The sequence below is a fragment of the Hyperolius riggenbachi genome, chromosome 7 (genome assembly GCF_040937935.1).
Source record: "Hyperolius riggenbachi isolate aHypRig1 chromosome 7, aHypRig1.pri, whole genome shotgun sequence".
Lineage (NCBI taxonomy): Eukaryota > Metazoa > Chordata > Amphibia > Anura > Hyperoliidae > Hyperolius > Hyperolius riggenbachi.
Genome location: NC_090652.1, coordinates 290,053,445 through 290,077,540, shown reverse-complemented (window position 1 = coordinate 290,077,540; position 24,096 = coordinate 290,053,445). Strand labels below are relative to the sequence as shown.

Genomic DNA, 24,096 nt, shown 5'->3' with positions numbered 1-24,096 from the left:
TTCGTTAAGAGTAGCTCTGCACCCTATCACGTAAACGATTGTTCATTGCAATTAAAATTATCACAAAAATTGCGTTGTGTATGGACTTTAACCCTTTTAACCATAGACACTGAGGCCTTGTTCACATAATAGGCGTTTTTGTAAAATTTTAAGCACAGGCAAGCGATTGCGTGAGCGGTTTTAAAAAAAAATACATTGTATTTATTTTTTCCAGATTTTTTTTCCAGATCAAATGACGGAAGCGCTCTGCAAAAGCGCTTACAAAAACGTCCACAAAAACGAGCGAACGTGCAGAAAATCGCCCAAAAACGCTTTAAAAAATGCGGGGAAAAAAAAAGCCCACCATGGACGGACACGCGAGCCGAACGCAATGTGAACAAGCATGCAGCAGATCGCCGCCTTTACTGAAGTGTGACTTCATTAGCTGCATGCTTGTTTCAGCAACTTGAATTGTTTAAAGAGAAACTCCGACCAAGAATTGAACTTTATCCCAATCAGTAGCTGACACCCGGTTTACATGAGAAATCTATTCCTTTTCACAAACAGACCATCAGGGGGCGCTGTTTGGCTGATATTGTGGTGAAACCCCTCCCACAAGAAACGTACTACTCTTGGCAGTTTCCTGTCTGTGAACCTTGTTGCATTGTGGGAAATAGCTGTTTACAGTTGTTTCCAACTTTCAAAAAAGCATGCAGCAGCTACATCACCTGCCAGCAGTAAAAATGTCACCATGTAATAAATATCAGAATGCAAATCAGGGATTTAAAAGATTTTACAATGGGCAAACACTGACTAAATCATTCATACATAATTATAGTACAAATGAAGCACTTTTTTTTATTACATTATTTTCACTGAAGTTCCTCTTTTACAGGCGTCCTGTAACACCTCACAGTCCATACACAGCGGTTCTATCTCAGTAACCATGACAATGATGCCTGGGGGACGTGCCCCTCCTATTTGAGAACTAGTTCATTGCCCTGTCTTTGGGCGTGTCCTCTAGCCCCTCCCCTCCTCGGTAGAATCAGTTCCTGTCAGTGGGTGGGCGGTGCTTGCGTGGAAGTCGCGCAGCGCGATGACGCAGTGTACGTCAGGTCTGTGCGGTGCGCCTCGTCATCGCAGAGTGCGGGGATCGCGGTGACGGGAGCCGGTGGACATGCTCTGGTTCCAGGGCTCCATCCCGGAGGCCATCGCCTCGGCCAAGCACGCAGGCGCGGTGTTTGTGGTCTTTGTGGCGGGTAAGGAGGCAGGCGAGGGGTCTCCAGATAGGAGGAGCAGGGGCTCAGCACGATGGGACAGGTGTGTGCTCAGCTGTGTGACAGGAGGGGGAGAGGAGCACTGGGGGTGTCTATAGGGAGTGACAGGCAGGGAAGCACCTGTGACTGAGAGCCCTGCTCATTTATATAGGGACTGTGGTGACATATAGAGCCTGGGTGTCCCCTTATAGAGCCTGCTGACATATAGTTCGCTCAGCCTTATAGAGCCTGCGGACATATAGAGCCTGGGTGTTCCCTTATAGAGCCTGCTGACATATAGAGCCTGGGTGTCCCCTTATAGAGCCTGCTGACATATAGTTCGTTCAGCCTTATAGAGCCTGCTGACATATAGTTCGTTCAGCCTTATAGAGCCTGCTGACATATAGAGCCTGGGTGTCCCTTTATAAAGCCTGATGACCTATAGAGCCTGGGTGTCCCCTTATAGAGCCTGCTGACATATAGAGCCTGGGTGTCCCCTTAGAGCCTGCTGACAAATAGAGCCTGGGTATCCCCTTATAGAGCCTGATAACCTAGAGCCTGGGTATCCCCTTATAGAGCCTGATGACATATAGAGCCTGGGTGTCCCCTTATAGAGCCTGCTGACATAGAGCCTGGGTGTCCCCTTATAAAGCCTGCTGACATAGAGCCTGGGTGTCCCCTTATAAAGCCTGCTGACATATAGAGCCTGGGTGTCCCCTTATAGAGCCTGCTGACATAGAGCCTGGGTATCCCCTTATAGAGCCTGCTGACACATAGAGCCTGGGTGTCCCCTTATAGAGCCTGCTGACATATAGAGATAGTGTCCCCTTATAGAGCCTGCTGACATATAGAGCCTGCATGTCCCCTTATAGAGCCTGCTGACATAGAGCCTGGGTGTCCCCTTATAAAGCCTGCTGACATATAGAGCCTGGGTGTCCCCTTATAGAGCCTGCTGACATATAGAGCTCGGGTGTCCCCTTATAGAGCCTGCTGACATATAGAGCCTGGGTGTCCCCTTATAAAGCCTGCTGACATATAGAGCCTGGATGTCACTACAGAGATAAGGGAGGTGGGGCAAATATGGCTGAGGGTCCTGGCAGTCTGTAGGGTCCTCAGGGCAGCAAGGTTAGCTTGCAGGGGATGGTGTGTGAGTACAGACTGGGGACCCTGCTGCTTTTTAGGAATTGTGCATTGCTAAAGAGACCCTGCCGGTCAGTAAGAGAGAGATTGGAGACCCTGCCGGTCAGTAAGAGAGAGATTGGAGATCCTGGTGGTCTGTACAGGCTCTTTCACATTATTTAAGTATTTATATAGCGCCGACATATTACACATCGCTGTACAGAGTATTTTGTCTTGTCACTAACTGTCCCTCAGAGGGCTCTCAATCTAGTCCCCCGCCACAGTCCTATGTCTATGTCTATCATTTAGTGCATGACGGGCACAGGGAGAACATACAAACTCCTTGCAGATGTTTACCTGGCTGGGATTCAAACCGAGGACCCAGCGCTGCAAGGCGAGAGCGCTAACCACTATGCCACCGTGCTGCCCATAACTGTGCTCGGACCCGATTTCGTAGACACATTAATGACCTGTGCTGTGACGTTGGGAAGTTGTGTGATGCTGATCAGCGGCTGTAGTTCTAATTCACCCAATGGGAAACCGCCGGCGCTGGACGTTACGAAGCTCCCAGATGCGTTACAGCGTATCGTTCCGGAACGCTTTGTCTACTGTGAAAGTTAACATGAAAGTCAAACATGGGAGACCAAGATTCGAATCCTGGCTAGGGTCAGTGCCTATTTAGTAAGAAGTCCTTGGGCAAGACTTAACTCTTGAGCGCTTTGAGTCCAACAGGAGTAAAGTGCTATACAAATGGTAGAGTTATTATATGTTTTAAACAGGCATGTATGAATAGTTCCTATACGTAACATAGGATCTGTTGACAAGTCTGTTTACACACTGCTCACCAATGTGGAAAGTGACCTGCCTTTTTAGTCAAGGGTGAACTGAGCCCAGGCTGTGGGACCAAACGCAGTGTGTGTACCTTAAGGGACTGTGCATGTATGCATTTTAACATGGATCTACTGTCAGGAGATGTCAGAGGCCATGTCTGTCTATAGGGACTGTCTTTGTGAAGAGAATGTGTATCTATTTATGGAGACATTTATATGCTTACAGGGTCTGACAGCCAGCTGAGACTACAGGCTGTGTGTTTATAGGTTCTGTGTGTCTGCAGAGGAGTTGGTCCTTTGGGAAGTATACCTGTGGAGACTGTATCACTGTAGGCAGAGACAGCCAAGAGAGGCCAGGGTCTGTGTGCACCTGTACTGATTGGCAAGCCTATGGACTGTGCGGCTGTATGATGGGACAGCTGGAAGAGGAGAGACTACTTGTCTGCAGAAACTGGCAACGCACCTGGGGAGTGAGCATATGTTTATAGGGATTGATAGGCGGGAACAACAGGGGACCGTGTATGTCTGTAGGGATTGGACACAAATCAATGCTTCTGGTTCACACTGCAAGCCCTTTTCTGAGCACTTGTGATTTTAAAAGCTCTGGCTTATGTAATGTGTGTGTGTTCTCACTTTAGCGATGTGATTTTTATTTTGTAAGAAATCACCCATATCATTACATGCGCTAGAGCTTTTCAAATCACTGGTACTTAAAGAGAACCTGAGGTGAGAGGGATATGGAGGCTGCCATATTTATTTCCTTATAAACAATACTAGTTTTCTGGCAGTCCTCCTGATCCTGTGTCTTTAATCATTGTAGCTGTAGACACTGAACAAGCATGCAACAGATCGGGTACTCTGACTCGGCTGACTAAGCTTTTACTAAATTAGCCATATGCTTGTTCTGGGGTTTTGCTTCGGACACTACTTACACCAGAAGGTCAACAGGCCTGCCAGGCAACTGGCATGGTTTACAAAGCAATAAATACATTAGCCTCCATAACCCTCTCATCAGGTTCCCTTTAAAAAGCGCTGGTAGTGTGAACTAGTGGATTTTCTGAGATTTATGAACTCCTGTACCCTGCAGCCTTTGGTAGCTGCCTGTGACATCAGAAGGTGCAAATGTTAGAACTGGCCTGAGGCAGGTTTTATTTCAATACCGTTCTATTTGTGAGTTGTAGAGTTCATGGCTAGGTACACACTAGCGGCAGTTGCTGTTGTTTCAGTGCCACCCTGCCAGGTTCAAGTGAACCTCCAGACTAAAAATCTACTCAGCAGCACTGAAAAGGCTTGGTGTTCCTTTAAGTTTCACAGCATCCGAACTTTGTTTTTCTTACCCAAGCCTCATTTTTAGCTGCACAGAAGCTAAGCTCCGTCCCACCAAAGAAAACTCCCCCGGCATTTTTCCCCTGATGCTGTGCAAAGCATGATGGGAATTCTGATGATGATGATCTTGTTGCCTAGCAACTGGGAGGGGTGATTAGGACACAGGACAGTTGGAACTGTGGGGCAGTTTTATGAAAGCATTACGGACAGTTTTTTTTCTTCTAAAACTGTTTTAACCAGCAGACGAACTGTTCTGTATGATAGTAAGAAACTTCTCAAATCCTATGTAAAAGCGGCAGTTTAGCGTGAATTTCTAGAGCTGCACTACAGTTAAGAAAAGTGCAAACCCATTCCTAAACTGCTGCAGATTAAATGCTTCATAGCAGTTCTACAGATAATTGCAGCAGTGCAGGCTAGACATGATTTGTGAAGGACTCCTCCCCCCTCACTCAGAGCCTGCTAACAGCAGATGTGTTGGTTACCTCAACAGTAATTTCCCTCACACTGCACTGCCTGAGAGACCTTCCTAACTCCTCCTATTCCTAACAGTTTAAAGTAGATCCGAGATAAACTTTTACTCCTTGCATAATTGTGTTCCTTACATATAGTTTATAGGGCATTCCTCAAGCAAAACACTTATTTTTTTGTTTTAATACTCTAATTCCCTATAAACTAAACAAGCCCACAGTTCAAAGTGCCTTGGCTCTCCATGTAGCAAGAGCTTATGGGAGCTCAGTCTGGGCAGGAGGAGGTTACTAGCCAGCGATGGCAGAGGGGAGGAGAGGGGTTGAGCTGAGGGCTGGAAATGCAGTTGCAGCTTACCTATGTGCAATGTGACAAACAAAACATGGCCGCTGTTGGAATAAATAAACATGAAACTGTTGAAGCTGTTTGCAGCTAGATTGGCTGTGTAAACAATGTAAACTTAAGATAAGATATATGGACAAGTTACTTGTCCTAGTTAGTTTTTCATCTCGGATCCACTTTAAGAAGGAATTTGCACTTTTTAGTGATTTCTTAGAATGTCTGAGACCGTTCTAAAAACCTACTAATATTTTGTCTAAGACACTCTTGATAAATGTCTCCTTCTCCCTGTCACCTCCTTTCAACCAAAAAGATGGCTGCCATCATGAAATCAAACCTTTGCCTGTTCTTTTAAAACAGGGTGAGTCAGAGATTATGTTACCTATCTATTTTAATTAACATAACTAATGTAACTTAATGACAGTATGTTTGTTTAGGCTGGAGTTCCTCTTTAAAGTGTAGGGTATTTCTGTGATATCATTTTATTGGCATCGCGTCTGGTGGGGTTTGCATGCGATATCTTTCAGCATGTTATTTGGCTGTACCACATTTACATGGATGTGCTCACACGAGTGCCAAATGAAAAGAATCCAGTTGGGACTCCTATCTGACCAACACTTCAAGACATAATTTCTTGGCGATTTCCCCCTTCTGTTCTTTTTCTTGGTTTTCTAGTACTGAACGTGCTGGGCCTGTCTCATTAAACATTATCTGACATTACTGTCAAACGCACTGTAAATGTTAATACGGTATTTCCTAGCAGTCTTTTTATTAATCAGACGCTACTAAATCTGTAGTGTGTAGGAAAGGACAGCTGGGAGAGACAGGTGGCTGTTCATGTCTCTAATCACTGTGAGTCTCCTATACTAAGGAATATCCAGAAACTTCAAGGGAAGATGTTATAAGTGATACATCAAACCTAGGGCTTGATTCACTAAGACATATAGCATGCCTTATCAAAGTTAGCACGCCTTATCAGAGTAGCATAGCGAGTGTTACAAACCCACAGAGGCTCAGAGCAGGACGAGTGGAGCTCACGTCTTTGCCCATTAGCAGGCATAAGTTTGGTATGCTACTCTGATAAGGCATGCTAAATTTGATAAGGCACGCTATTTGTCTTAGTGAATCAAGCCCCTAGACCAGGTATGGGCAAACTTGGCCCTCCAGCTGTTGAGGAACTAAAAGTCCCACAATGCATTGCATGAGTCTGACAGCCACAGTCATGACACATAAAGGCAAATGCATTGTGGGATTTGTAGTTTCTTAACAGCTGGAGGGCCAAGTTTGCCCATGCCTGCCCTAGACTGTATGAATTGGGCAATATGTGCCAATAAAGGGAGAGAGGGATAGGGAGGCTGCCATATTTATTTCCCTTTAACCACTTAAGCCTACAGGGTTGACATTTTTTTTTTTGCATCTGAGCAACTTTCACCTCCCATTCATTTGCCAATAACTTTATCACTACTCGGCACAATGAATTAATCTATATCTTGTTTTTTCCGCCACCAATTAGGCTTTCTGTGGGTGATACATTTTTAATTTATTCTAAATCAATTTTAACAGGAATATTAACCTCCTTGCCAGTCTAAAATATCCGGCAAGGAGGCAGCGCCGCACTTGTTTTTTTAATTTTTTTTTTTTTAAATCCTGTAACGAGCCCAGGGCTCGCTACATGATAGCCGCTGAGCGGCGGCATCCCCCCACCCATCAGAGTATGCAGGAAATCCCGTTGAGAACGGGATTTCCTGCAGGGCTTCCCCGGTCGCCATGGCGACCGGGCGGGATGACATCACCGACGTCATGGACGTCGTGACGTCAGAGGGAATCCCGATCCGCCCCTTAGCGCTGCCTGGCACTAATTGGCCAGGCTGCGGGGGGGGGGCGGCACGGCGGGTAGCGGTGAATCGGCGGCGATCGCGTACTACACGCAGCTAGCAAAGTGCTAGCTGCGTGTAGGAAAAAAAAATTATGCAAATCGGCCCAGCGGGGCCGGGATAACCGGCAAGGAGAATAAGAAAGAAATGGAAAAAATTATTATTTCTCAGCTTTTGGCCATTATAGTTTGAAATTAATACATGCTACCATAATTAAAACCCATGTACTTTATTTGCCAATTTGTCCTGCTTATTACACCATTTAAATGATGTCCCTATCACAATGTATGGCGCCAATATTTTATTTGAAAGTAAAGGTGCAATTTTTCAATTTGCGTCCATCACTATTTACAAGCCCATAATTTTTAAAATATATATTAATACACTCCTTTGACATGCATATTTAAAAAGTTCAGACCCTTAGGTAACTATGCTGTATGACTGTGGGTGTAATTTACTATATGGCCACAGTCAAATAGTCCTGGGAGCGATCGAGCTCGCTCCCAGGAAGAAGATTGAAGCAGGGGAACTTTTTGGAACGCAGAAAAGCTGCAGCGTCTGGAGAGACGCTGTCGGCTTTTCTCCTGGGGGATCCGATCAGTGAAAGGGATCTATAATCCCTTTCACTGTTCGCTGGGCTAACGGCCGGTAGCGGGAGCGCGCACGGGGGGCCCGCGGGCGCGTGCGCGACCCGCGGGAGTGTGCGCAGCCTAACTGGACGAAAAATTTCGTCCAGTTAGGCTGAAGTGGTTAAACAATACCAGTTGCCTTACACTCTGCTGATCTGCACTAGTGTCTGAATCACACACCTGAAACAAGCATGCAGCAAATCCAGGTAGACCTCAGTCTGAGCACCTGATCTACGTGTTTGTTCAGGGTCTATGGGTAAATGTATTAAGCCTGGTACACAAATCCAACTTTGATTTGTCGATTTTAGCACTTCCGTGTAGTATGAGAGCTTACCTACGCGGTTTGTTCATAGTACAAAATCTGCTGACCATCGTATTACATGGAGGTGGTGAAATTGGCTAATAATTTGCCATTCAAATTTGAATTTGTGTACCGGGCTTAAAGGGGAACTGAAGGAAGAGGTATACAGAGGCTGCCATATTTATTTCCTTTTAACCCATACCAGTTGCTCGGCAGCTCTGCTGGTCTATTCGGCTGTAGTAGTGTCCTGAATAACACCAGAAACAAGCATGCAGCTAATCTTGTCAGATCTGACAATGTCAGAAACACCTGATCTGCTGCATGCTTGTTCAGGGCCTATGGCTGACTGTATTAGAGGCAGAGGATCAGCAGGACAGCCAGGCAACTGGTATTGCTTAAAAGGATAAAAATATGTCAGTCCCCATATCCCTTTCGCTTCAGTTGTCCTCCATTTCACCTCGAAGGGTTTTTAAAAATAATAAAAATGTATTTCATTTTTCTATGGGAAGGTGTATAATAGGGTATTTGGATGTGGTTTTACTTTTTGGCCACAAGATGGAGATACAGTTAGTGGTTTCTAAAAATAGAAACAGAACCAAGTGTTTGTATTTGTTTATATTTGTGTAAATACAGGGACGTAGATGCTCGTGCTGGGGGAGGTGAAAAGGTTGGAAGCAGAATTGAGAGGTATACAGAGGCTGTCATATGTATTTCCTTTTACACAGTACCAGTTGCCTGACAGTCCTGCTGAGCTCTTTGGCTGTAGTAATGTTTGAATCACACACTTGATCTGCATGCTTGCTCATGGTCTATGGCTTAAAGTACTAGAGGCAGGGATGTGGAGTTGGAGTCGGAGCAATTTTTGGGTATCTGGAGTCGGGCAAAAATGCTCCGACTCCTAATAAATTTAAACTGTAATTACAAGAGAAAATATGAAAAAATGTTCTATTTCTCAGATAATAGTCATGAATAACGTGTATATACAGTAATAGCTGTGCTTAGTCCACAAAACTGAAATAAACAAATCTAAAAAGTTATATGTGCTGCTGCGTTAGCAGTCACTGTATTTCTAAAGTCAGATTACTTACATATCTGGTTGTGGCTGTATAGTTGATGTGTACACAGGAATCTTTTATATATAATAAATAACAGCTCTTATGTAAGAATAAAGCCTGTAGTAGTGTCACGAGTAGGGAATTAAAGTGGGATGCAAATAATTCAGTGTTAATGCAGTATTATGCAGGGCTGTGGAGTCGGTCCAAAAATCCACCGACTCCGACTCCTCAGTTTAGGATTCCACCGACTCCACGACTCCGACTCCTCTAATTTGCATATTACAATTTTGTTGATTAAAAGTATGTAACATGAAGTTCGCCTCATAACTGCCAACGCTTAGGAATTTTACAAGACAACTGAAGTGAGAAGGATATGTAGACTACTATATTTATTCCCTTTAGACTAAAACTAGTCCTTGGTAAGAGTACTTGTAAAAGGTACAAACCGGAACAAAGAACATCTATCAGGCCCTAGGCAATGTAAGTGTGGGTACATGTAAGAATGATGTGCAGGTACTCTGCAGGGGAATGAGGAGATTATAAACAGACAACACCTCTGTGTTCAATGTGCACAGCATTCTCAGTGGATTCCCTGCAGCTCTGTGGGGAGTGCATATGTAGAGTATAGTACTACTGTGTAACAAAGTAAACCTGAGACAGATGAAATTAAAGTTTTATACATACCTGGGGTAACCTCCAGCCCCCTTCAGGCTAATCAGTCCCTCGTTGTCCTCCTCCACCACCTGGATCTTCTGCTATGAGTCCAGATACTTGAGCCAGTCAGGCGTAGTGCGCATGCACACACTCCGCCGCCAGGAGCATGCTACACCTGTGCAGCACTATTGCGCAGGTGCAGAATGTTCCTGGCTGTGGGAGCGGCATGCGGCCGGACAGCGCTGACTGACTGAATTACCGGGACTCATAGCAGAAGATCCGGGTGGTGGAGGACAGTGAGGGACTGATTAGCCTGAAGGGGGCTGGAGGAAGCCCCAGGTATGTATAAAACTTTACTTTTCATCCGTCTCAGTTACCCTTTAATTTGTAGTCACCAAACCAAATTTTAATAACATATCAAATTATTTTATTTCATCAGCAAAGGGAGTGCATACATTTGCATAAATCAGCATCAATGCAGAATTATTTCCATCTTGTTGACCATCTCTATTAGTGACATAGCTACACATCAGGCTTTATTCTTATAGCATAGATGTTATTTAGTATATATAAGAGATTCCTGTGTACACATCATATATACAGTCACAATCAGATATGTATATCTGACCTTAAAAATACGTGGACTGCTTTATTGAAGCAGCACAAGTAACTAATTTTGATTGGTTTATTTTATTTTTGTATACTAAGCACAGCTATTACTGTATATATACATTATTTTTAATGACTTATCTGAGAAATAGAACATTTTATCATATTTTCTATTTTAATTACAGTTACAAATTCATTAGGAGTCGGAGTCGGTGCATTTTTTCCCGACTCCGACTCCAGGCACCCAAAATTGCCCGACTCCACGACTCCGACTCCGACTCCACAGCCCTGGTATTATGCACTCCCTTTGCTCATGAAAGCCATTAATTTGATGTGTTAAATTTGGGTTTGGTGACTACAAATTAAGTTACACAATAGCACTCTACATATGCACTCCCCACAGAGCTGCAGGGGATCCACTGAGAATGTTGTGCACATTGAACACAGAGGTGTTTTCTATCACCCATAAACCTGGTTCAGATTGTGCATGAAGACTGTGTAATAGAGGAAGAATCGCCTCATTCCCCTGCAGAGTAGCTGCAAATCACTCTTAAGGTGGCCACACACCATACCATTTTTTAAATATCTGTTCAATTTAAGAATTGCAATAATTTTTTCTGACTGATTGTAACAAATTAAAAAATATGACCAATGTACCACACACCTATGTTCAATTTTTCCCCAATTATGATAAAAATGATTGGGAACTCTGAGAAAATTGCTAGGGTGTGTATATTAATAAACTTACAATCCAACACACACCATACAATCTTTAGAGAAATTGAACAGAAATATCTGGCATTCCGGATCGATTTAAATCGAAACAAACGGGAATTCCGATCGGATTTTTCAGTCGAATGAAAAAAAAGCTTTCGATTTTTTTTGAGAGATACGATCGTTTTCATCGAATTGCTGTAAAATCGGATCATTTTATTGTATCGTGTGTGGCCACCTTTACATGTACCCACACTTACATTGCCTAGGGCCTGATTCATGTTCAGATTGTACATGAAGAATGTGTAATAGAGGAAGAATCGCCTCATTCCCCTGCAGAGTAGCTGCACATCACTCTTACATGTACCCACAGTTAGGCCTTATTTACAATATATATTGCAAGTGCTGAGCGCATTTTAAAGCGCTTTTCCCTGCACTTTCAAAGCAGTTTGCGATTTTTGGGGCGATTTGAGTTTTTCTTCCTTAAAGTGAACCTTAAGCCAAATAAAAAAAAGTTTTACTTACCTGGGGCTTCCCTCAGCCCCCTGCAGCTGATCGGTGCCCTCACAGCCTCGCTCCGATCCTCCTGGACCCGCCGGCGACCACTTCCGGTTTCGCCGTCAGGACCCGACAGGCTGGGAACGCGAGTGATTCTTCGCGTTCCCAGCCACAATAGCTCCCTCTATGTTGCTATAGCTTAAGTGCCTCTTTAAGACAATCAGGAAGTTTACTCTTTGACCTGGAACTGAATGTAGCCAATATACATTGTGAGCAAAAGCGCTCACAAAATCGCTTTTGAAAGCGCTCTTTAGAGCACTTGGCGATTTTCCTAAAGCTTGCATTTGGAAAGAGAGGTCATCACTCATGTGAGAACACTCACATAGAGCAATATTACACATGCATTTTTAAAAATCACCAGTGCTTAAAAAAATAAAGCGCTCATAGTGGGAACAAGTCCTTAGATTGCCTAGGGACCCGATCGATGTTCCTTGTTCCTGTCTGCACCCTCTGCTCTTACCAAGGACTAGTATCAATTTCTATTCAACCAATTCAGGACCACAGACTTACCCCCCCGCCCCCAGTGACCAGGCTATTGGGTTTTTTTTCTTACAATTCAGGCCACTGTACAACTCGGCACACAAGCGGTCCCTGCCCCCCCCCCCCCCCCCCTTTTCTGTTGGTGGGCTCTGATTTTTGCTGCAGAGGCTGTTTCTGCACGGTGGAATGGCTACACGCTGGAACCCAGCTGGTATGGGGCTCCAGTGAATCTTCTTATACAGTACAGTCAACATGCTGGGGCAATGACAGGCCAGGTTGGCTGACAGGATAGAGAGTCAGCTTCCTGCCCAAGAGCTTTGTTTTGTTCCAAAAGCGTTTGCCATCTTATTATAGCCTTACAATTCTAAGCTTTGACAGTGATGAAATGCCTTTTATGTTACTTTCAGTTCCTCAAGATTGTTATATGCAAATTAGAGGAGTATGTGGAATCCTGAACTGAGGAGTTGGAGTCGGTTATTGTTTGTACTATACTATGCTATATGCACCTGTAGTGACTGGGGGAAGAAGCATTGCTGACCGCCCTCCCCTCCCCTGCACTCTTCAAACATGGAATCCTGCGTACAAATGTTGCAGTACTGCTGGGAATACACGTTAAGTTTTTACTTTAGATAGATGGGTTCGATAAATTCCAACCCGTGGGATCTGGTCGATTCTACTTTTGTTTCGATTCTCCTCATTCAAGTGAATGTATAGTGATGATAAAAGATAAGGAACCGAGAAGAGAATTGAGCGGTGAATCAAGAGTACAATCTATCGAAAGCGACGGCAAAAACGAACATAAAAAACTGCATCATGTATTCCCAGCATTATTTATGTACTGTGACTGTCCTTGGCACGTGTACTGATGGCATTTGCTGATCTATTGTGGCTGCTGTCTGTATTCCCAGTGTTATTGCTCCTCACTCACAGTCTGGGATTTATTTTTATCTTTATCTTTCCTGTTTTTTCTACAACAAAATCATGTAGAAGAGGAACTATACTGAGGCTAAGTTCACAGTGGGACATTAAAGTCGCACGTTAAAACAGCATTTAACGTAGAATAACTCACTGCAATGAAAAATCAATGCCCCGTTCACAGTGCACACGTTACGTTAGTGACTAACGCTGCACGTTAAGTAAAAGTACTGCATGCAGTGCGTTATACACGTTATTAGCTGCGTTGGACTGTTTGCACATGCTCAGTAATGACTTGGATGCATACTTTTCATTGCCTGTATTTTTTACTGTATCTGCTGTATGCGACGGTAACGCTGCGTTGCCACTTTTGGGGCGCGTTGCGTTGTAAGCTTGCGGTGCGACTTTAACGTGGCATCAAAACGCAACGTCCCACTGTGAATCTAGCCTTAAAGTATAATGAATGAATTTGCTTATTTTTTTTACAATGTTACTTTATAAATTATTTGGTCAATGTTAGCCCATTGTAAACTCTTTCCTCTTTATAAAATACGCTGTGACTTTCATATTATATGATGCATTGTGGCATTTGAGAGGTTATCCAATTAATTATCTATTGTCCTATTCTTGGGTTTCTTCATTATTGGATTATTAATATATAAGTATGTTATTACTGGGACCCCAGATTCATGGTGTTGTTTTTATACATTTTATCTTTCTTGATGTTCTAACAGTAAAGTGTTGTACCATGTTAGCCATGAGTAAAATCAAGAAGTTTTGAATCAGGATGATACCATTTATTGGCTAACTTAGAGATGGATAAACAGTGAGCTTTCGACTTTTATAAAAAGCCTTCGGAACCAGTCCGATGAAGGCTTTTTATAAGCCGAAAGCTCACTGTTTATCCATCTCTAAGTTAGCCAATAAATGGTATCATCCTGATTCAAAACTTCTTGATGTTCTAATAAAGATGACTTTATATACATTTTGACATATTGTCTAGTTTGGTGCATATAGGGCTACTCTTTCTTCCTTGTTTATTGCATTATCAGCGATTTGTGATTAGCGTTTTTAATACTGATTGGTCGTTTCAGATTATTTAAAAAAAAAAAAAATTACAGTTTGCAATAATTTAAAATCACGCACAAATCGCTGTGCAGCGATTCATGAGCCATTTGCCAGCGCTTCAGTACTGTACAAACTCTCCCAAAATGTTGCATGTCGTGCGATTGCGATTTTGCTAATTACAATCGCTCCTGTGGAACTTGTTACATTTATTTACATTGGCAGAGCGTTTAGGGTAATCGCTAGCGATTCAAAGCGATCTAATGGGTTCCAGCTCTCACACTGGAAATCCAAGGTGATTTTGCTGCCACCACCCTCCGGATTGAAGGAGGCGACGAGACCTCAGAACTAGCTCCCTAAAAGGAAAAACTGTTAATTGCGACCTAACTAGTCAAATCAACAATGTATACAAATAAGACAATGCGGAAGTGTGGCTCTTCTTGAGGACATAGATTTCTAGCATAGATCAGAATAATCAGGTGATAAGTGCAAAAATGGAACAATGAAATTGTTGGTTTTATTGTAAAAACTGTACACACAAATATAATTGGAGCTGGCTAATAAATATTGTATATCTGAGAGCTGAACAGATTGGTTGGATAGAGTGAGAAATGAGGTAGAATGTCTGAAAGTTCAAAACACCGTGTTGGAGTCCAGTAAGCGATAAAGTCTTTGCATTGAATAATTGAAGATGGCGATTTCTGGCTGGTATTCTGCTGGCCTGTCGGGATGGTATTACAATTCTGTATTTTGTATGTTGTTGTATACAAGGTTGTGAAGTCGGTACAAAAATCATTCAACTCAGATTCCTCAGTTTTTAGGAGCCACCAACGCAGGTACCCAAAATTACTCCTCAACTTCGTCTCTGGAGTCTTAATACTTACCAGGGCTGTGGAGTTGGTGCAAAAATCATCCAATTCCAGGTACCCTAAAATTGCTTCGACTCCACAGCCCTGCTCCTCAGTTTTAGAAACCACTGACTCCAAATCCAGGTATCTAAAATTGCTCTGACTTCTCAACTCTGACTCCTATGTCTAAGGCCTAGGGCACACCAAAAATCGCTAGCGGAAGCGCAAATGCTAAGCATTTTTAGAAGCGATTTCCCCCCTCCCCCCCCCCCCTAAGCATTTTTTTTAGACATGTGCCTAGCGATTTTTGGAGCGTTTTGGTTTAGAAATCTTTTACATTTTTTTTTTTGTATAGTTTGAGCTGGAAGTGTACAGCTTTTGCAAAAAAAAAAAAAAAAAAAAAAAGCTTGGAAAATGGCATTATTATTATTATTTTTTGCGATTTTCCTCTTCTCCTATATTTAACATTGAGGCTAAATCGCTGCCAAAATGCTGCAGGATCCGTGTTTGCATTTGGGGAAAAAATCACATCGTTCTGGTGTGATCCATCCCATACAAATACATTAGCCAAGCGCTTTTCGAAGCACTAGTGTTTTTAAAGAGAATCTGAAGCGAGAATACATCTCGCTTCAGACCTCATAGATAGCAGGGGCATGTGTGCCCCTGCTAAAACGCCGCTATCCCGCGGCTAAACTGGGGTCCCTTCACCCCCAAATCCCCTCCGTGCAGCGGGGGAGCGCTTCCGCATTGGGGCAGGGCTAACCGCCGCAGCCCTGCCTCCTGCGCGTCTATCAGACGCGTACCTCCGCCTCTCCCCCGCCCCTCTCAGTCTTCCTTCACTGAGAGGGGCGGGGGAGAGGCGGCGATGCGCGTCTGATAGACGCGCTGAGACGCAGGGTTTCAGCCGTTAGCCCTGCCTCCAGGAAGAACAAAATTTACTACCAAGTTGGTCGTTGATTTTGCAGGGGGGGGGGGGGGGGGAAGGGACCCCCGTTTAGCCGCGGGATAGTGGTGTTTTAGGAGGGGCACACATGCCCCTGCTAACTATGAGCTCTGAAGCGAGATTTATTCTCGCTTCAGAGTCTCTTTAAAAAGTGCTAAAAACGCTCTTGGTGTGCACCAGCACTAATACTTACCAGGGCTGTGAGTACAAAAATCATCCGATTCCTCAGTTTATTAAACCACGACTTCGATTTCAGGTACCCAAAATTTCTCCGACTCCACAGCCGTAGGTGTATAGCATTGTCTGTATTAAGTACCCCATGTTTGTTTCTTACTTTGTACAGCGCCACGGAATATGTTGGTGCTTTATAAATCAATAATAAATAATTGTGCCTCTGGTTTTGTTGTCTGACTACTTAGTGATCACTGGGATTGTTGCAACATACGGTATACAGTACAAACCTTTCCGAGTATAGCACTGTAGAAATAAGCTGCAGGTTATTCCATTCTTGCATTCCCCACACTGCTGTCATGTGGTAAACAGCCCGGAATTTATGGCCAACCTGTCTCGCTGCTGTGAACAGGAATGGCAGAAGGAAGTGAAACAAAGGTCACTTGTTTGATGCAATAAACATAGCTTCATTCTAAACACACTTTAAAGAGGTTCTGTGGCATTTTTAAAAAACAAACAAGCTGACACTTACCTGGGGCTTCTATCGGCGGCCCCCTGCAGTTGTAATGTCCCGCGCCGTCCTCCTGCAATGCCCCGTTCCCCGCCGGACCCGCTCTGATATTCGTCTGAATAGACTAATAGTGCTCGCTTCAGTGCGCATCATCGGGAGCATACTGCGCATTACGAAGTTTTCTTGTGCTTTGCCTGCGCAGTAACTCCCGATGACGCACACGCGCAGCCGCAGTGTAATTACTCACGTTATTGGACCGGTGACGGGGAACGGAGCATCGGAGGAGGACGGTGCAGGACATTACAGCTGCAGGGGGCCGATAGAAGCCCCAGGTAAGTATCAGTTTGTTTGTTTTTTAGAATGCCAAAGAACTCCTTTAACCTACCCAGCGTTCAATTTCCCCAGGATTTCTGTGCAAACAGTGATAAAAATTATTTTTAAAACTTTTTTTTCCTGTAACTTGCCAAAATGTGTCAAGCAAGGGTCTAGTATACAGTGCAGGAGAGTATTGATGTGTATGCATGTTTATACTGTTCACAGCATGTTTTTTTGAATGGACATTTCTGTCCATACCGCTAGGGAGGTTAAAGGAAACCTTAAGTCTGCTAAGAAAAATGACTTTTACTCACCTGGGGCTCCCCTCAGCCCCCTGCAGCTGAACGGTGCCCTCGCCGTGTCCCTATGATGCACCAGGACTCGCCGGCGGCCACTTCCGGTTTGGCCGTCACCGGCCGACAGGCTGGGAACGCAGCTGATTAGCTGCGTTCCCGGCCGCAATAGCGCCCTCTATAATGCTATTGCGTATTTTTTTGCAGACTTAAAAGGAACCTTAACTGAGAGTGATATGGATGTTTCCTGTTAAACAATACCAGTTGCCTGGCAGTCCAGCTGATCTCTGTGGCTGCAATAAAGGCTGAATCACACCCTGAAACAAGCATGCAGCTAATCCAGTCTGACTTCAGTCAGAGCACCTGATCTGCATGCTTGTTCAGGGGCTGTGGCTGAAAGTATTAGAGACACAGGATCAACAGGCGATTCGAGCAACTGGTATTATTTTAAAAGGAAAAATCCATATCCTTCTCAGTTTAGGTTCCCTTTAAGGTTTCCTTTAAGGACAACTGAAGTGTGAAGAATATAGAGGCTGCCATATTTATTTCCTTTTAAACCATACCAGTTTCGTGGCAGTCCTGCAGTATTTGGCTGCAGTAGTGTCTGAATCACCCCAGAAACAAGCATGCAGCTAATCTTCTCAAATCTGACATTAATGTCAGAAACGCCTAATCTGCTGCATGCTTGTTCAGGGTCTATGGCTAAAAGTATTATGCTGGGAATACACGGTTCGTTTTTGAGGTGATTAGATGGTTCGATAATTTCCGACATGTCCGATCTCCCTTTCGATCCTTTCGCCGCTCGATTTCTGATGGAGTGAGTTGAAAAAGATAAGAAAAACGAGCAGATAAGAGAATCGACTGCAGAATCGAGCAGCAAAAACGAACCGTGTATTCCCAGCATTAGAGGCAGAGGATCGGCAGGGCTGCCAGGCAACTGGTATTGCTTAAAAGGAAATAAACATGGCAGCCTCCATATCCCTCTCACTTCAGGTTCCCTTTAAGTACAGGAACACATAAGTTGGGTACATAAACTAGATTTTAGGCCAGAAAAATCTTGTGCTAGAAGCATGTTCGGTAATCTGTTGTGAGTATAAGGCTTTGTATACACTGGATTAAATTCACCAGAAGTGGACGATAACCTCTATGCAAAGAATCTTGTGTGTGTGTGTGTGTGTGTGTGTGTGTGTGTGTGTGTATAGTGATTCCCGATTCCCTTTGGTGTATCGTTGAGGTAATGTCCCCACTCTCCGCCCTATCTGTGATGCTCCTTGTGCGCCTCTTTGTTGGGCCCACCTTACCCCCACCCTCGCATGGTAACAGAACCCATCTCTAGCCTGGAGTCTAGTGACTTGTCTGTGCAGCATTTTGCCCGAGGGTGAAGTCCTGATCCCTGCTGGGAGACGGTCCTCCTATTTGTGTACAAGGCTTATGTGTCCCCAACCTGACAAAGTTGTTCATGATCTGTCATGTTGGATAACTAACTTGTGAACGACCTCTGTTGTTGTTGTATTGTGCTTGCAGCAGGGTAGCTCTCTGCCATTCTCCCACCTCCCCTCTCCATAGAACAGACACGTTCGTTCCCAGAGAGATCTTTCGATGGTTAGTTTAAAACAAAACAAAAAACAACTTGTATGTGATTTAACCTTTTAGTGATTAAGGCTAGTTTCACACCAGGACGTTGCGTTTTAGGGGACGTTATGGTCGCATAAGGTGCCCCTAACGCAACGCCTGGTGCTCTCTAAGGTGGACGTCAGTGAGCCGCGTTGTGCAGCTCACTCTGACGTCCGTGATGCGCACTCTTGGACGCATGCGGCATCACGTGGTCCCGCCCGGCCAATCGCCGCACAGAGCGGCCGCTCCAGGAAGTAAACACTGCACGTCACTGAGTGCAGTGAATATTAATTAGCCATGTGCCTGGCCGCTCTCCGCTCCTCCCCAACATTACTGCGCATGTCCAAGCAGTCTAACGCGGCTTTGCCGCTTACAAAGTACTGCATGCAGTACGTTGTGTAATGGCGCAGCGTTACTGTGTAACGCAACGTGGGCACTGTGAACGGCACATTGATTTTTCATTGCTGTGCGGTGGGGTGCGTTACAGGCGTGCGCCTGTAACGTCCCACTGTGAAACCAGCCTAAATGACACCTGAAGATAGGACATTGAGGCTGACATTTATTTCCTTTTATACAATGCAAGTTGCCTGGCTATCCAGCTGATCCTCTGTCTCTAGTACTTTTAGCCAAAGATGTGTGATTCAGACACTATTGATGCCAGAAAGATCATCAGGGCTGCCAGGAAACTTGTATTGTTTAAAATTAAATAAATATGGCAGCCTACATATGTCATTTAAGATTTAAGTGTCCATTAAGGCCTCTTCATAGAACTCTAGTAGTACTGTTAGCCTATGGCAGGCCCTCACCTGATATCCTTTGTTTGCAGGGGACGATGAGCAGTCTATCCTGATGACAGAGAGCTGGGGAGATGAAGAAGTGGTCCAAGCAGCTTCTGAAGGATTTGTTGCTATCAAACTGGATAGCAAGAGGTTTGTTTACACGTTATCCCGTACTGGGGTGTCATTCTTCTAGAGAACTGTTTCATCACCAGCATCTGAAATACAAACCGTGTTTTACATACCACACTTGAATTTATTTAACCTTCAATGAAGCATCATTTTGGAATGGTCTCTTTGAAGTGATTGGCCTCAATTCTGGTAGGGTTATCAAACTAACTAACTCATGTGAGGTCATTTACCTCATGAGGTAATGACATTTAGCAATTCTGATAGGTTTTAGTCATGTTTTACCTCATGAGGTAAATTGAGGTAATTCATGAGGTAATTTGCATACATTTTACCAAAATGGCTATTCTCATGGAGTTTAGAGGACATGTTAGCACATAATTTACCAATCCGTTTAAGACCTGCCTGTACCTGGAGGTAAAGTCAATTTGTATGCATTTTGCAGTTTTTAGTGTCATTCCTATTCAGGCTGTGTATTAGAAAAGAATAGTAGAAATAAAACTCCAAATATTTACTGGATTTTTTTTATATAAGGGATGCCTATAAATATATTTTTCATAGGTTGCTACATAATCAAATACACTTTCCCCCCTCAAAAAAAAATCTTCCAAAGACTCTCCTAACTTATGGAAGACTACTATTATTTATTTAGGGCTCGTTTCCACTCGAGCGAATCTGCATGCGTTTCCTGCATGCAGATTCGCTCAACCAATACAAGTGGATGGCGCCGTTTCCACTTGTCAGGAATTCTGTGCGGCTCGCTATGCAGTAAAAAATCTGCACAGCAGAGCCGTCAGAATTCGCACGCCGCACACCCGCACGCGAATCGTCGGTAATGTAACTAAATAGGAAAACCGCAAGCTCTTTAGTCTTGCGGTTTTCCCGGCGTTTCCGCGTGCGATTTCGTCTAAAGACCCATGTCAATGCTCGCCGGCATTGACATGGTTAAAATCGCGTCGTTAAAACCGCGGGCGATTCCGCGTGAAAATTCGCATGGAAACGTCAACGAATCCACAACCGCATGCGGAATCGTTGACGCGGTTTCCGCGAGCAAATCGCGCCGCTCAAGTGGAAACGTACCCTTACTGCATGTTAAGCGCTGAAATATATCATGTTTTACCTCACTTAAAGAGGAACTGTAACGTCAAAACGTCCCCTGGAGGGTACTCACCTCGGGTGGGGGAAGCCTCCGGATCCTAATGAGGCTTCCCACGCCGTCCTCCGTCCCTCAGAGGTCTCGCTGCAGCCCTCCGTGCAGCGGTGACGTCAATATTTACCTTCCCGGCTCCTGTGCAGGCGCTCTGACGGCTGTCGGCTCCAAAGTAGGCGGAAATACCCGATCGCCGTCGGGTCTGCTCTACTGCGCAGGCGCAAGTTTCCGGCGCCTGCGCAGTAGAGCGGACCCGACGGAGATCGGGTATTTCCGTCTATTTCCGTGCCAAAAGCAGCCACAGCGCCCCCGCTGGAGCCAGCAAAGGTAAATATTGAATCTACAGTCGGGTCTGTCGCCGGCTGTTCGGAGGGCTGCAGCGAGACCCCCGTGGGACAGAGGACGGCGTGGGAAGCCTCATTAGGATCCGGAGGCTTCCACCACCCGAGGGGAGTACCCCCCAGGGGAGGTTTTCGATGTTAGAGTCTCTTTAATGCATTTACCTCATGTTTTACCTCATGTTTGGAAATGGAGAAAAATCTTTCAGAATTGCTAAAAAAAAAAAAAAAAAGTATTTTACCTACAAAAAATATTTACCTCACATAGCTACCAGAATTGAGGCCACTCCTTACCACTGGTTAACAGGACAGGAAATGGTAACACAGATATTAACAGCCTGAAGGAATTCGACAGGTGCCCATGCATCGATTACAGCATGAAATCTCCCAGAAATCGGTCTTGCGGTGCAAATAATTGTAATTTCGCCTGTTCAGCTGCACCGAACTCCGGTCTCCTCCACTGACACACACAGTGCGTATACCACATGCTGTGTGTGTTTTTTGCCACTCAGGGGAGACAATGGAGGAGACAGCTGGACAGGGGAGATTTACAACACACGTTGGGATGGGGGCAGTGGCCGTGGGTCTGTCACGATATCACACCCCGTGCTGCCGCACACTCGAACGACCATGTTGGACTTAGATTTTCCAGTTTGCTCGATCAATGTATTTTGGCCTGAAGTCTGTCAAATTGTCGTTCGGGGTTGCTTGCTGTTGTATCGATTTTCATTCGATAAAATTATCAAATCAAATGGTCGATCGCGCTGCAGTATCGATAGATGTATGGCCAGCTTAACTCTTCTCCATTAAAAAGCCCACTTCCCAGTTGTATGTACAGGGAAGAGAAGAGGCTTCGAATTACTGCGCATGCGTGGCCGTACTCGTGCAGGGCCAGTACGGGCCGCGCTCATGTCTGAAGAGGAGCATGGTCCCATCTTCTATCCGACATGCCCTTATCTGCTTTCTTTGGGGAGGGGAGGGGTTGTAGTGGGGGACTGGAGGACACGGAAAGCCTCTAGGATACAGACGCTTCCCTCTCAGGTAATATTAAAGGCTTGCAACTTTTCTGCCCAACTATCGTCCAAACTTTGTTAGATGTTAGTTGGGCATGTGTACACTTGACAGACTGGTCGAGTGACTGATAACTAGCTGTTTGCCCGATCCAACCGGCAGATCAACTCACTCGACTGTTTGGCTGATCGTGCAGTTGGCCATGTGTGTACAAGTCATTTGAACGACTTTGGCTTGTTTTAAATGCGGCCATATCGTGCAGTCCATCATTCGGCTTGCGTGGGCAGTATGTAAATGAGTTGGTCGTTCAGATGGTTTATGCACGGAAAATACGAGTCATGCATTCGCTTGGTCGTGTCGTCAGGTTGGTCATGCACTTTTATTGGATGTGTGTGCAAGCCTTAAAGGAGTTATCCGGCTTTTTTAATGAAAATAAGTACTACTTATCCGGGGCTTCGTCCAGCCCCAATCTCCCAGCATGTCCCTCGCCGCTGCCTCCCGGTCCCTGGCGATGACGTCAGGCCGACCTGGAGGTCGGCCTGTACTGCGCCTGCACGAGCGATGCTGTCAATCACCGCCACGTGGACTGGAGCGTACTGCGCAGGCACAGCACTACTGCACCTGCGCAGTACGCTCCGGGTAGGCCCGACGTCATCGCCGGGGACCGGGAGGCTGACGGCGGAGCTGCAGCGAGGGACATGCTGGGAGCTTGGGGCTGACAAAGCGCTTATTTTCATTAAAAAAGCCTGATAACTCCTTTAAGAGTCCCATGATTAAAAAAAAACAAAAAAACTCTCTTCTGCCCACAGAAGTTGTATTCTGCTAGGAAAACTTTTATGGCTGTAATTAGCTTATCAGTGATGTTTAATATATTCCTGACAAGGTACCAACAAGACAGAAGCTGTCACTTCCATGCCTGAAAAGTAACACTTTCAGGAAGCAAAATATAGCACGTAAAACAGCCTGGTTACTATTATGTTTTGCACTGTACATACGCATGTATGTATGTATGTATGTATGTATGTATGTATACTCATCCTATCACATGTTGCCTCGGGTACACATTAAAACTGTTAATAATTAGACTGAGTTTCAGCCTGCCCTCTCTGAAATGCCTGTGGTCGGAGCTGCATATAAATAAATGTTGCTCGGGTTTCAGCACTTCGTTGGATGTTGCGAGTATAAACTTGCAGTCGCGGTTATTGCGACACGGGTACGATGAGTACAGGTCAGATATGGGCAGCATGATGACAAAAATCCTCTGGACTGAAGCCAGGGCACAAGTCTTCCTAACAGCTGGACACCCTCAAGTTGCTCAACCCCTTTCCCACCCCCGGCATAAACTGCCCTTAGCAAGCTGACTTATTTAACCCCACCGCCATCATCGTATGATCTGTCCTGCTGGTTTAATGTCTACACTAAGGGCTGGTGCACACCAAAACCCGCTAGCAGATCCGCAAAATGCTAGCAGATTTTTAAACGCTTTTTTTTATTTTTATGAGGCGTTTTGCTAGCGTTTTGCGGATTGCTGCTGCGGTTTTCAGTATAGTAGATTTCATATATTGTTACAGTAAAGCTGTTACTGAACAGCTTCTGTAACAAAAACGCCTGCAAAACCGCTCTGAACAGGCGTTTTTCAGAGCGGTTTGCGTTTTTCCTATACTTAACATTGAGGCAGAAACGCATCCGAAATCCAAAAAATGCCTCACCCAGGCATTTTTCGTTTCTGCAAAACGCCTGCCGCTCTGGTGTGCACCACCCCATTGAGATACATTGACCAAGCAGATCCGCAGCCGCAAGCGGATCTGAAAACGCCCAAAAAGCTGCTC

The 24,096-nt window shown here is 44.8% G+C and overlaps 1 protein-coding gene across 2 annotated transcripts in view; it reads left to right on the top strand.

Annotated features, from left to right (window-relative positions):
* The first annotated feature begins 1,067 nt into the window (after positions 1–1,067).
* The window catches only part of UBXN4 (UBX domain protein 4), a 61,618-nt gene continuing 38,589 nt past the window's right edge, over positions 1,068–24,096 (top strand). Inside the window, exons 1-2 of one of the 2 annotated variants that reach the window (XM_068245920.1) lie at positions 1,068–1,238; positions 19,690–19,792. In XM_068245920.1, the coding sequence (XP_068102021.1) occupies positions 1,157–1,238; positions 19,690–19,792 (185 nt within the window). In that variant the 5' untranslated portion in view covers positions 1,068–1,156. The remainder of the gene's footprint in view (positions 1,239–19,689; positions 19,793–24,096) is intronic. The other variant, XM_068245919.1, reaches the window with a different exon arrangement.